The sequence below is a fragment of the Cupressus sempervirens genome, chromosome 3, assembly GCF_028749045.1.
Source record: "Cupressus sempervirens isolate cs-2001-9-10 chromosome 3, ASM2874904v1, whole genome shotgun sequence".
NCBI lineage: Eukaryota > Viridiplantae > Streptophyta > Pinopsida > Cupressales > Cupressaceae > Cupressus > Cupressus sempervirens.
In genome coordinates this window covers 6764511-6780055 of record NC_143120.1, presented here as the reverse complement: position 1 = coordinate 6780055, position 15545 = coordinate 6764511, and the positions used below count along the sequence as shown (strand labels likewise).

Here is a 15545-nt window from a genome sequence, read left to right as displayed (position 1 = left end):
TGAATAACCAGAACAACTCGATCTTCAAATCTTTCCAAACATCCATTTACTTTTTTAATTCGAGGCATCCCTTTTGAGGATGAGACCCCATCTCCCATTGTAGGTTTACTCAATTGATCTTCACCATTGGCATGTGCTGAAGAAGACGAATCAGCCATCTCCATATCCTCAGAGGCAATATGAGATAAAACTAAACCCCGATTCACCATAAGGCAAGCCCAACAATCCACTAGCAAAGAGGGATGGGATAGGAAGCCCACGATTTTCGATCCCAAAAAAACTCCCAACCAAGAACCTAATAGTCACCACAAAACGCAGTAACATGTGTCCACCCTTAGCCAAAGAAAATATGGATTTACAATCCTATCCACGCACCCCTAAACACTAGAAAACTCCCCCCTGTGCATGTAAAAATGCAGCCTACAACTGCGAGAAGGAGCAGGGACCCAAGGCTAGGGCACGTAGGCCCTAGTAAGCAGCTCAATCACGCACCTCACCCATACCAATTTGCTTGCTCAGCCTTTTCAAACCCGTTCTCCGAATATACTATTATAATTAATACTATCGTATTATACCTATTATATTGATTAGTGTTTACAAATAGTTTGTTTTTATAACATAATAATTTCTTTTTCTACCAATAGAATACTATATATTTATATACAAGATGTTTAATGCATGAATAATATTATGCATATCAGAGCTCCAATCACTACCTAGATCCAATGAGTGCTAAGTGTTCCATTCATTATCATGAGAGATGGATTCATGTTAATCACTACTCATCAAATACGGGTCAATGTGGAAATTATCTCCTACTTATCAATAATAGCTTCTTACTTAATAGTTTTATAATTTATAGATTAATTATATTTTATTGCAATAATAGAAATATTGAAACAAGGTAGAAATAATTGAATATAATTGTTGCAAAACTAATTAGCTAATTGTGCAAAGTGAATACAATAGTACTAGTTTATGACAAGTAAATAACAAGAGACACAATGAGTCTAAGTTCCTTTAAATAATTGGAAAAGAAGGAAAATAGAGATTTATAGGTAGAAAGGAAGGATATGAAGAGAGAGCTAAAAAAGAGAATGATATGTTATTATATGGACGATTAAAGGTAGAATGATAGAGATAGTTGAAGGGAATTTAAAAAATATTAATAATTATATTATTTTACGAAATATATAAATAACAATAGAAGTTATATTATATGAATGAACTAGTCATTTCTACCAATTTAGTTATAAGTTGAAATATTTGATTTATAAATTGTTGATTACTTAATTCAAACTACCAAAATATCTAATTAGTTTGAGGGTTAGTATTAGTTTTACAATTTCTAAAATGGTATAAAAGAAATTAGAATAAGATTGTAAAATAGTAACTAATAAAATATAGTGTAAACTTAAAGAAATAAAATTTTACAAATGACAAAAATAAACATTATGTAAAACTAATCAATATATTTAGAATAAGAAATATAAAACATTTAACTCTATATTTAGAAAAATAAATAGTGATAATTAATATTGATTAGACATTCATTTATCATGTCGAAGATAAAATTGATTATTTTTGTGAAAGTCAATCCACTTGTTACAAATGTGATATAGGTAAAGTTGTAATTAATCATGATAGACTTGCAAATGACAAAGATAAACATCAATGTAAAACTTGAAAAATTAATCTACTTGTCACAAATGTGGAAAAGATAAAATTGTAATTAATGCATTATTAATGCATGATAGACTTGTTAGAAAATATTTGTATTTTTATTGGAAAAAATTGAATTTTATCCCTAACAAAAATAGTATGGTTGAATGAATGAATGAAAAATGTGATTAAAGAATAATGAAAAATTAGAAAAAGATATAAAAATTTAAAGTTTCTTGTAATCTTTTAAATCCTATGAATTGATTGGTCAATTGAATTGAATAATTCAATACTTTCCTGGCTTTTCTAACTATTGCATATATATTTAATTCTGTTGAATTAAATATTAAAAAATTAAATTAAATTTATAGTTTATATTTTACATATTAAAATGAATAAAAGAAACCTATAAAGTAAAAAATAGTTGTACAAAATGCTTAGCTTCGTTGCCACGCAGAGTTTCACAGAGAGAAATTTGCAGCATCGACAGTTAAACGGGCTTGGAGATATTTTCTTTTGGTAAAAACTCAATGTATTTCCTCCTCAGTTTCTCCACAGTGTCTGCCACAATCCTCTCCACGCTGGTGCTCTTTTAAATGCAGTAACAAAATGCGCCAAATTAGCTATAAGCGATGATGATGAAATTCTCACACCGCAATAAAAGCTGAAACTTCAGAGCCAATGAGAATAAGATCATAAATTCAGTATTAAATCAATAATCTTCTACTCCATTCAAACTCAACGGCATCCCGGGAATTTTCAGTTTTCAAAATTTTCTTTCCCTGGCTAGTAACCAAGTGATTGCAAATCTTTAGAATAAAGCATGGACGTGCATTTTAAAGATCTAGGCCACCACATTATACTAGACAATGGAATTGTGCAGGTCACGATTTCGAAACCCGGGGGTATTGTTACAGGCTTACGTTATGGTGGGCTTGATAATTTATTCGAAGTTCTCAACAAAGAGACTAATAGAGGGTAAGAAATCTATAAAAGTGTATGTTATTTGGTATTTTTAGTTAAAATTGTGATTTATTTGAGATATTGACATCATTTCTGTTTTTCCTTTATAGGTACTGGGATCTCAATTGGAACGAGCCAGGAGGCAAGGATACTTTTGATGTGTAAGCCATTTATTTGTTGTTTCTTTTTAAATTATTGTTATTGTTTTTTTTTTTTTTTCCAGGGTTACTTGTCGATAGTTTCTGAATACCAGGCAAATTCCCGGCCACCATGGACTCGATTGTTGTATTTCTAGTAGTCAACCGTACAGTTAATATATTTTACTTTATATGCTCGCCTTTGATTTGAGATTAGCTTGATCGTAGTAAACCAATTTGCATAAGTCTTCTTGATCGGACTGCACAGATTATCTATAAGGGTAAGTTGAAATTGTATCTAGGACAATTAGGTGAATTGATTTCCATGATAGAGTAGGTTGCAGCATCCTCAAATGGTTAGCTATTTACAAGGGCTGATTGGGTGTCTATCAATAATATTAAGCAAACTACGAGTCACGATGGATTATATTGTAACAAACTCACATGTTTGGTTATTCGCAAGGTTAATAGGGGTTTGAATAGACAAATCAGGTGAATTATAAGTCATAGGGATTAGATTGCATCATGTTTACTATATGCTTTATTAGCCAGTAGCAACCGACAAGAAGGCTGTCCAGTTGATCAAGCTATGATATGCTAATGGCAACATCATGACAGAGTTTACTTTCTGGTTCATAGGGGTTTATTTATGTAAATAGACAAATTGCAAGTGATGTTTGACTCAATTGCAGGAAACTTCCATGCTTAGCTATTAACAAGTGTTAATAGTAGTTTAGGCTGAATTCGGTGAATTGCAACTTACGATGGACAGCATGCTTACATGTCAAACTATTACATGGGTGAGGGTTTTATTTATAGAAACTAGACAAATTGCAAGCCATGGAGACCTAGATTGAAAGGTACTTTCCTTTTACCTAATTACAGGGGTTAATGGGGGTTTATCATATCCAGGTGAATTTCAGACTGTAACAGACTAGGTTGTATCATGCTTAGGACAAACATCCTGTGAAACTTATAAGTTGTTTAAATGTATTACTATTTTCGAGTGCTAATAGAGGTTTACTTCTGATATTTAGCCAGCCTAGGGACCGTATTTGACATAGAATTTCCATTCAATTTTATAGCGTTCGCTTGGGTATGTTGTTATTTGCAGGGTTAGGTGGGGTTTATATACATTAGGTGAACTGCAGACCATGATTGACTACATTTATATGTTGAGGACAAATATGCTTTCATATAAACTTTTTAGCCCCAGTCTTATGTTATTTGCAAGGGACAATTGGGGTTTAAATATAAGTGATAGTCTAGATTGCATCAGACCTAAATATTTTGCTACTTACAATATTAGCAGGGCTTTGTGTACAATCATTGTGACACGGGGATGCATTCCCCCTCTTTTTGCCCCATGTCTTGGAGACTTGGACGCACCAGGTATTTGGGAACTCCTTTCCCTTGTCCCTAGCGGTGCCACCAAATTCCTCCACCTCCACCGAGGAAGGGGGACATCTCGGTGTTGACTATTTGCTGATTTGACTATTTATGTTCAATGTTCGATGTTCCAATTCAATGCAATGTTCAAGTACATACTCTTTTACATCTTTATATCTTATATTGCAATACTTATTTTCATAACTAACATTTTAAGTACCATATGTATAGTATACACAACCCCCACCGGGTCCCCTGCCATCCCCTAACCATCCCCAAATTAAGGCCCCTCTGTCCCCACCTCTCAGAAACTTGTACCCCCGTTCCTCAAGGCAGTGCAACTATGTGTACAATTAAGGGAGTTGCAGCCCTCAACAGATGAAATTGTAACATATTTAGGATGAAACTCTCTGTGATTTCTAGCTTTTTTAAACATGTTTTTAAAATTATTATAGGATCAATAGGGGTTTCTTTACAACATAGCAGTACAAAGCAGTAGAGCATTGTAATTTATCACTATAAATCAGAACTTTGAGGAGAAAATGATTTTGTACACCAAAAAATTGTGGGAAAGGTTTCCTGCCAATATAATTGTGATTCACCTTACAATTGCCTTTTTTTTCCTGGTGATTTTTTAGGGTTTTCTGACTGTTTTTTATTGTTAACATTTTGTTAGAGTTTTACATGACTCTACAACACCTTTAAGATCAAATTAAAGACCAAGATAACTTCCACAAGGGTTTGTTTGTTTGGTGGAACTAAATAATGCCGGAATTGTCAAATTCCTGTATTTGACAATTCAAGTAGTTTTAAATCCTGAAAATGATTTTAAGAATATTGCAGGGACTATTTGGTTCACCTGGAAGATGAGTTTGTTACAAGCTAGGGTTGTCCTTGCACCAAAAGATCGACCTGTCAATGCCCGATACAACCACTAGACTTATAGAACATAGAAGACGGCCAAGCCATGTTAGAAATCCTGAAGGGGCTATTAGTCCAACAATCATGTCCCTATGAAAATCATAAGTATAATAACCTCTATTGAGCAATAATATTAAAAAATGAATAATAATGAAGCTAGATAAATAAAAGATAAATAATATTTTAATATGTAGATTCTAATATTAATAATATAAAAAAGTCTTTTTAAATGTGGATCACAAATTAGATCAAGCCAACCATCTAGATAATGGAACAAGCAAAAGTCAATAACCACTTGACCAACAATTACTTGAAGACCTCTTATCAAGAATCAATATATCTAATCAATATAAGAAATGTCATAATGATATATTAATCATAATAGAAATTGTGCAATTTTCCTAAAAAACCTGATATGACAAACGCTCCACATAACAACATCAAATCTGGAAAAATGTATACATGACAGCGATTATATAATCATGATAATTATGAAGCATCATCAATTAAGCTATAAGAATAATTAGCTGATCACTAGTAATTTAGGACATCAATCACATGCTAATTTCCATTGGAATTAAATGTCTGAAGGAGGTGCAACCTTTCAGAAGAGCATGATATATAACAACATTAGAAAATAATATCAATGGTGGAAAAAATGAATATGAGGCTGCATACGTATTAAAGCTCTCTCTTATAGTAAAATGAATATGATGAGGATGTTAATCAATCACCTTTGAAGTTAGGAACATAGATCTATGATGGGTCCGATCAAGCCATGGACCAGGCAAAGAAAGGGAGCACATCAGGGTAAAAGAGTCTGAAGGTGGTCATGTATATGTGAGAAGGAGAGGCACATAAAGGAAACATCATTAATTAAGATTTTAGTAAGACAAGTTGTAGGAAGTACTAACCCATGCTATAATAAGATAGAGTCGGAAGGTGCTATTGCATGCAAATTAAAAGGTGAAGTATGGAGGGGGAACACATGAGTAAATATTGATGAATCTTTCTTATAGATGCAATCAAAGTCAAGGAATTAGTAAGTCCAATATGGTAGACATAACCACATATCAAAGACATATATCTCCATGGTCTATTTTGCGAGTTAAAGCATCAAGGATAAGGTTGAAGTTATGGTTAATAGTGGACATAAGCAAGTATTATAGGAAGACAAAAGAAGCATGAATTAATTTAATAATCTCAAGAACCAATGAAAGTATCAATAGAATTGGGATCCAACCACGTGTACCGATCAAAACACAAGGTAAGGAAGGTATGATGTAATATACTTATTTATGTATGTCATCTATTTTATGAATGATGTCTATGGATTACCTATACACATATACAAATGTATATTTGTATAGGTAGATATGGGATTCAAAAGGAATGAAACACATGGATTCAATGGTTAATAGTTTAAGATCAAGAGAGTCCCTTTTTAGGGAAGAGAGTGATCTTAACATGGTCAATTGTTTAAGATCAAGAGTCTCTTTTTAGGGAAGAGAGTGATCTTAATATGGTTTTTGTTAGTGTAGTTTTTTATTTTTCTTATTTTGCTAGGTTTTTCCTACACTTTTAATAATCTCGCTTAGGTTAATAAAGCATGTCTTATTAGGTGAATGGTTGTGAGGTGTCACCTTCCTACATGTGAGCATCAATTAGCTATCTTGGGAAGATACTTTGCTATCTTTAGTCCGATAGATGGTTGCTCCTCATTGGTTGGTGTTGCCACCTCCTCCCTCTTCCTAACCTATATAAGCATGCTACCTGGCTTGTATTTGCATCTCTGGTTTTTGCATCCTCTTAATGCTATTTTGCTTCCAACATTTGCATTACTCTCTTGGAGACTAACTCTATGATGCTATTTTGATTTTGTATCATTTGCATTCATAGTTTAGATATTTACTCTTTGCACTAGTTTTCTGGGTTATTAATCTTTTCAGATTCTAACATGGTATCAGAGCTTTTCTATGTGCAAGAGTAGATTTTAGTTTCCTTATTTGAGAGATTCGAGAGAGGCAAATAAACTTTATTGTAGTTTTTTGAAAAACGAAGTATGCTCTTCTCTTGCATCTTTGGATGATCCTGAGAATCAGAAAAGTTTTGACAAAAACAGTTTTTCTCTGGGGTTTCAATCTCAAATCTGACAACCAACTTGCATATTTGGAGTTTTCGATCAGTTTTGCAGGTTCCAGCATGCCATTGATGGACTTAAGAAGCTGATCCAGCATTTGCATGTCATATTTTGGTTGCTGGGGTCTTTTTTTGATTTTTGGAGCTGTTTTTTACTATTAAAGGCGTCTGATTTACACTACAGCAACATCTTTTGTACATCAGAAAGAAAAACGCTTTCTGGGTTTTGTTCGCAGCCTCGAAAAACCATCTGGGTATCTTTTAGATTTTGCATGCAAGCTATATATTTTTTAGAATTGAGCATGCAAAGCTACAACCATACCCCTCTCCGTTGGCAGTCGCAGATTTGAATGCAGTTTTCAAATGTCTCGTTCTTGCTCATACGGACTCCGATTTTGATGATTCTTATTATGAACTTGGCTATTTTTTTGTGCTCTATCCACTAGTGGAGTTGGTTTTTTATTTTCATGCATGAATTCTTCAGAAATTGCAGATTCTCAGCCATGACTATGCACAGTTCTCGATTTGGAAACTTCGGAGGATCATAACTTTCTCATACGACCTCGTATCGAGGTGATTCTTTTTTTGAAAGTGCATGATTTTTCGAGTAGATCACAATGGTACTATATGTTTCCTTGATTATTGTGCCCAAGTTTCACTTTTAGCATATGCTCTTCATGAGGAGGCCCTGTCGATTTTTCTTCCGTAACTTGAGCATACGGACGTATTTTTTTGATTCGAAAAATGCATCAAAAAGCTGGTTCTGAGATGGAGATGATGGTACAGGTGTTTTTGATTTTTGCTACAGTCTGGTTGCCTATTTTGGCAGTCAAAGCCAGATGTTCTATTTTGCCTTCCGGGAGCCATATCTCGCTCATTCGGACTCTTTTCTGGGCTCGCCAGATATCATTGGAAAGCTGGTTCTGTGAGTTATTCAGTTACAGAGATCTTTTATCCAGATTCTACTCCAAGTTCTTTCTCCTCCGAGTTTTGCACTTTCGCACTCTGGCGGATTACTTGGATTCTACAGGTCCTGGAATCTCTTCTTCTGTTCTTTTGGCTCACTCTTCTTTTTGACTTCTGAGCATTGTATGCTTCTATTCTATTGCATTCCTTTTTTTGTAAATGCACTGAGATAAAGTGCCTGCTTTTGCATATCTAGGATCTTGTACACCTTGTGTTTGTTTGTACTCGCACTCAGTTATAAAGTGCCATGGGGGGTCATGATGTTTTTCCATTTTGTGCTCATCCACCTTTGTCAAGTGAATTTTTCTTCCATGACATTAGCCCATGCAGTGTGTCGGTGACACCGCTTATATTGCACTATTGGTGTTCCTGATTCTTCTTCTTGCAGATGTTTTTGGCATTGCATTTCAGTGTTCTTGTCACCCCTCTCCCTGTTCAACATTATGGGGGGTTCACTTGTTGTTCTATGCTTCTTTGGTTGATGGTTCGTGCCTTCTATTTCCATGGAGGTTCTACAGATCAGTATTTTGACAGAGTTTGCAGCTTCATGCTTTGGAGATGCTTCATGCTCTTTTTTGTTCCTCTCTTTGGGACATTTCCTAGATTGGAGGCTTAGTTTCCTTCATCTAGTTCTTTTTCTTGTATTGGGTACCTGATCAGGCCTTGTTGCCGGGACCCATTTCTACATCCACCTAAGCTTCGCTTATGGGGGGGTGTTAGTGTAGTTTTTTATTTTTCTTATTTTGCTAGGTTTTTCCTACACTTTTAATAATCTCGCTTAGGTTAATAAAGCATGTCTTATTAGGTGAATGGTTGTGAGGTGTCACCTTCCTACATGTGAGCATCAATTAGCTATCTTGGGAAGATACTTTGCTATCTTTAGTCCGATAGATGGTTGCTCCTCATTGGTTGGTGTTGCCACCTCCTCCCTCTTCCTAGCCTATATAAGCATGCTACCTGGCTTGTATTTGCATCTCTGGTTTTTGCATCCTCTTAATGCTATTTTGCTTCCAGCATTTGCATTACTCTCTTGGAGATTAACTCTATTATGCTATTTTGATTTTGTATCATTTGTATTCATAGTTTAGATATTTACTCTTTGCACTAGTTTTCTGGGTTATTAATCTTTTCAGATTCTAACAGTTTTTAAGGCTGGAATATTCCGTAGATATTAACATATGCATATGTGACAAGGGTTGTGGATAGAGAATGTCTCTTCCAAGAAGGACCTTAAAGGGAGCACTTCATAGAAGAAGTAACTAGGGACCTAACAATCCTCAAGAGGGTTCTCGATCTCGATATGGAGACCTCTTTAAGTTTAGGGTTAGGATAGAGGGTAGAATAGTGAAATATAATTTATTATTTTATAAAGAAATTCATAATGCAATATTTGAAGTGAAGTTGGGGCTGCACCTATCGAGGCAATTGCTATGGCTCACTTCATTAGTTATCTTCATTAGTAATCTAAAAAGAATTGAAACAGTGTGTGAAGGTAGATGGCCTAAAGTGGTCTTTAATGATATATTGTGCAAACGTAAAAATACATGGATGCAACAAAACATCAAGTGGATGAACAAATGGAATATTCATTTCAGTGTGTGTCCTGCAAATAATAAAGAAATAAAGATCTTTTGTTATGGAGCAATCATATAAGAGAAATTGGGGAAATGAGCTCGGAAGGAAAAAATCCTATTATATCAGCGAGTTCAACCCCACATGTGATCAACTCCAAAAGGCATATATATAGGGGCCAACATTTCTTGAAGGGATAGGCGTCTTATTACACAACTCAAAACTAATTCTCATCAACTGCGATATGAAACCGGGTGATGGTAGAGGCCAAAAGAGTCTTGGGAAGAAAGTTTGCACGCTTTGCAACTTTGGAAAGATGGAAATCGAGCAACACTTATTGTTAGAATGTGAGGCGTACAAGGATTTCAGGTTCAAATTTGCAGATATTATATCTTGCAGCTCTTGGTACAACTTATTCAGCGAGGAGAACATTGAGAAGTTAGGTGGGCTCATCATCAACTTGCATAAAAAAAGAACAGAATTGTTAAAGTTGGTTTAGTTGGAAGGTTGTCCCATAAGCTATGTTTAGCCTCGTGGACATTAAAAATCATCTATCTATCTCTGTCTAAATTCTGACATTCGTTTTGCATGTATTCTTGCCCTAGCTAGAGGGGACATTACAGAGCTACCTGGGGAGATTCAAACCTGTGACAAAGCTCTGATACCACTTCTTACAAGCTAGGGTTCCTGTTGCACCAAAAGATCGATCTATGAATGCCTGATACAACCACTAGACTTATAGAACATAGGAGGCAGTTAAACATGTCACGAATCCCGAAGGGGAATGTTGGCGGTTAGTCCTGCAAAGTCAGAGATGCATTTTTTATGTTTGGTCCCATAAATCTAGAATTGGAATACCAGAATAGAATTCAAAGACTTATGGCATTAAGTCTGCTAATTTATGGATAGTGAGACATGAGATCTTTAATTTGAAAAAATTGTTTAATTATGGTGTTATGGAAAATTGTAAAGGAGCAGATTACATTCGGAATGAGATCTTTATGCTTTTTTGGGGAGGATTCGATGTCAATGGTTTTCCAATTCCTCATTGATCTCCTTTGCAAATACAAGCGCATTCATCAATAGAAAATTGGTTGTGGTTAATTAGAAACACCTCCAAAGTAGCCAAATTAATCAGATTTTAACCAACACTTGCTATAAGTTCTTTGGTTCCGTACTTGATGTTCCTAGTTGACAAAGACGTTATATTTGGGCATAATGAACTAAATGAGGGATCCAGATAGTATGGAACATAGGCTTCCAATCTCATCTTTGTCGGAAAAGGCACACTAGAGAACTTATACCAACTATTTGAATTACTGTCACCCACAAACACGCGCCCATCGGGGAGAAAATTAGCAGTAGAATGATACATTCAAGGAATTCTTGAGTCAGCAAGGGCTGCGAAACCATTCCCCAAATCTTCCTCCAACAACTATAAACATTTTTCAACGCATCCATGAAAATTTGATACTGAAAACTGATTTAAACATTATCATTTAGGCACAACCCAATTAAATTTGGTAAACTATGTGTTACTATTCTTGCAAGCCAACTCAGAGCATTTTTATTTTATTTTTGGTCTTTTCCTTTACATAGTGTACCTTGAGTTTTGAGTGTAATGGCATGGAATGGCAGATTGAAAACTGTCACTATTGTTATTAAATCTTCCATGTGAGTTTGCTTGACTATGCATTGGGCAAGTATTGGTATCGTTGTGAAACTCGTTGACCAAGTATATGGACAATGTTAACTAGATAATTGTTTATTTCGATTGTCTTTTGAGTACATCCAAGACAATTTTCTCCCAATTCTAATTCTACGTTTCTACGGGGAAGATCCTTATGCTCATTTTGGGTTAAAATTAGAATGTAAAAATTCCTATTCCATTTTCATTTTTTAAAACACATAGAATTTGGAATTCTCAGTATTGGAAAATTCCAATTCCTGCTCAATTTCTAGAAATAAATGGGCCCTAAGAGATTGAAAAGACGATTGCATTAAGATGCAAGAATCATATTATTGACAATGGAGTTCAATGGACATTACATGGATTGATTAAAATATACATAATAGGATTCCTTATATAGGAAATGTGATAAGAGACAATGATAAGGAGAAGATAACCTATCACCTACACAAGGTGGAATCACATGTCCGCCAAAGATGAATCATCCTCCATTATGCAATGAAGTATGTGCTATGATGAGGATGATAATGTGATACGTGCACTAAAGGTGGATTGAGATAACAACTTTCACCACCTGGAGTGGAATTCTTCAACACCATGTGCATAATTGAGGTGCAAACTCCTAGGTGTCTCAATGACATACTACTATGCAATGCATTATCCTAAGTAAGCTTAAGTAAAGTGTAACTAGTGAATATTTAATTAAACCAACACCGCCCCTTAAGTGCAACTTAGGGGAATGCACTTAAACTCACAGTGCAAGACGGGTCTCGACTACTAGGGCATTTTAGGTACCCATGTACAATATGCAATGCAATACATGAAATGCAATCTCTCATAAAGCAAAAAAAGAGGAAAGCCTCATGGGAAAGACCCTCCCCCAAAATGAGAGATGAAAAACACAAGATGCATGGATGGATGGATACTCAAGACCCCCAAGAATTATATACATTATGTATATACAAGCAATGATCTCACCATAGGAAGGATGATAAGGGACATGATATCCCCCCCATAATGAAAAGCTGCAATGTTGATGAAGTGTACCTGCAAATAAAAGAGAATTCAATGCCTACAAGCAACATGTCTCCCTTAAGGAAGAATAAATCAATCAAACAATGAAGAAGCCAAACCATGTACAAATGAAAGAATGTTGAAGTCTCCATGTATGCATCTATGAAAGATTGAATAGGTCTCTGCAAAATCAAAGACTCCATCACACCATCAAGCTAGCCAATGCGATGTGACAAACCAAGTGAAGTTGAAGAGTTAGGAATTCCAATCTCCAAAGAAGGTGAAGAAGTATCTCCAACTATGATGTTGTCATCAAAGAGAAAAGAAACCTGCTCAAGTATGTCTCCAAAATCTGAAATGTGAGACTTCACAAATAATGACCAGTATTTGGCAAATAGGAATCCCAACCAAGTAGACAAATAGATATTTCTTGTAATAACTTTTTGGAATCACCAACACAAGGTGAATATGTGATCTCAACTGGGAGAGTAGGAGCTGTGGGAGGAGTCATTGGACCATCCTTGCTCTCAATATATGCAAATTCTTCAATCTCCTCCAATAAATAATCATCATAAGGAATATTATGTACATCATCAAGATGAATGACAATTTGAAGTAGGATTATCTTGGAAAGGAAGAACATGTGGATTGCCAAACATATCCCAAGTAATTGTCCAAATTATGCTGGGGCACTGAATACCTCTTAATTTGGGGTACATGTCATTGAAGAGACAAAAATTGATCCTACTACTACTAATCAAATTTATAATATGAGCATTATTTTCTCCCCAAACATATTTCTTCCCTTGTGACTCTAGCTCAAGAACAAGCCCATAAAGATGAGGCAAGAAATTAAGCCATCTACAATGTATGATTATTCTTTTTGCCCATGTCTCATAATTATCCTTAGTTAATAACCCATGATTACATCAATGACACTTCTCACATCACAAAATGAGATCAACAAATAGTTATGCCCCACAATTAGGCTCCGGTAGACTTAGATCACTATGCGAAATACCAAACTAAGGCCTATGCATTACAATTGTAGAACTAAGCCAAATTCTTAAACTGCAATTTCTGATTTAAGTTGTTGAAAATGGATATCAGATCTAGAAAATACAGAAAAAATTATGCACTTTCAAAACAAATTGCACCTGAAAAGGAGTTCACATGAGCCCAAATGAGGCCTTGGAAGTTGCAAAAAATGGGATTTGCGATTTTTAGAAAAACTAAGGAATAGAGACCCAAAATAATAAATCACTTGCACCACTGTGTAGATCGCAAAATTCTACCTCAAAACAAAAAATAACTAAAAAAAGGAGTCCAAATGAGTGAGATATCGCTGTTTGAAAATTGCCTCTATATATTTTTTCTTGTATTGCCACTGCCGTACTTCTAAAATTCAAATGGCTCTAGATTTGGCCTCCGATGTTTGATTTGGATGAAACAAAATTTGATTTAGGGTTTTTGGACCTCTATATGATACTAACCTTTGGTTTGCACCACCAAGCTTCAATTTTCACCTACAATAGATAGTCACAAAATATGAAACCCTAAATTTCCTCCAAATAGATGATGAAATGATGATGCCCAAATTGCCAAATTCTACATCCACAACTGAATCAAGCCAAAATTAATATTCTTGAGAAAAGGTTTTCAAACCTTGAGAGCTCTGATACCATGTTAGAGTTTTAGGTGACTCTACAACACCCTCAAGATCAGATGAAAGAACAAAATAACTTCCACAAGAGATTGGCAAGACAATTGCATTAAGATGCAAGAATGATGCACTACAAGGCAGGAGAGTCTCCAAAGGAGATGTCCTAGCCCCTAGCAAATAGCCACACAACGGAATAGAAATAATAACACAGAGCTTTAGATCCAAAACAACACCAATTCTTAGAATAGAATCATAAGATTTTTATCCAACATGTCCGGCTGTAAGGCCTTTCGGGTTACGGCCAAATACAAAGCAATTATTATTATAGTTCTACAAGATATCGCAAGATCCAAACTCCTAGCTAGCCCATATCCACAATTTGGTAGAAACCCCAAGAAGTATCTAAACTTGTGTTCATAGGCCACCAAGCGACCTTCTTGGTTCCCAAGCTCACACTTAGCTACTAACTCTGCTAAACTTTGCTCCTCTCAGCTACTCCATGTTGAACTGAATTCATTTTCTGATGTCTCAAGACAAGACAAGACCCCCTACTTATACTAAACCAAGCCACAAGTCGGCCTAGTAGGTTACATTAAATAAACCCTCAAACCACAAGTTGGCTTGGCAACCAATAATAACTACAAGAAATAACTAAATAATTAGGACAAGTCCCAAATTTACAATGCATAATTATCTCAAATGACAATATAAAATTACGCGCCCTTAGGCATAGGTCCACGTGCCATCCAACTATCCAAATCCAAGAGTCAAACCCACTCTCTTGGATTGAAGCTCGCAAATACAATCTCCAAAGCGTACCAGAAATTCAGGAACACGTGACCAACAGTCACCCAAACGACTCTAACTCCAAGACAATTACTCCAAATTTCATGCACAATTAGGACAAGGTTCCCCAATATGCCTCAAACACATCCCCAATTGCGCATAGCATGGCTCCACAAATCCGAGCACAAAGCTCCTGCATACAAAATTGCTGACTTTCCTAAGATGCTCCTCCATTAGACACCCCAGGTGTGAATAAAAGATGTTCTTAACAGCTGGAAGAATATCTTTTAGGGTTCAACACATAAATCCCGAACTAGTTCTTCACATACATGTCCTTTAAGTTATCAACTTGTACACTCTTTCCTTTGTTCCACTTCTGCAAATCTTTTCTAGCAACTGTCATCTTCACAAATTGTCCTTGGTGTGCAATAGGTCTGTTTTCCATGCTGATCTCTGTCCCTTAGAGAATCCTGCCGCTACTCAGCTACCAAAACTCAGGTTCCTCCTACCAAGTTCTGCATTCTGCAAAGGAATCAGGGAATGCTTCTTGCAACTCTTCTCAACAGTAAACACTTTCTTGACACAATCATGCACTGCCCTGCAATCATACTGCCAAGGTCTACCAAGTAATATGTGACAACTA

The 15545-nt window shown here is 35.5% G+C and overlaps 1 protein-coding gene across 1 annotated transcript in view; it reads left to right on the top strand.

Moving 5' to 3' along the window:
• Positions 1 to 2088: 2088 nt before the first annotated feature.
• Positions 2089 to 15545, top strand: part of LOC149564451 (uncharacterized) — a 265933-nt gene continuing 252476 nt past the window's right edge. Inside the window, exons 1-2 of the mRNA XM_089818003.1 lie at positions 2089 to 2640; positions 2736 to 2786. Coding sequence (XP_089674129.1) covers positions 2486 to 2640; positions 2736 to 2786 — 206 coding nt within the window. The 5' untranslated portion in view covers positions 2089 to 2485. The remainder of the gene's footprint in view (positions 2641 to 2735; positions 2787 to 15545) is intronic.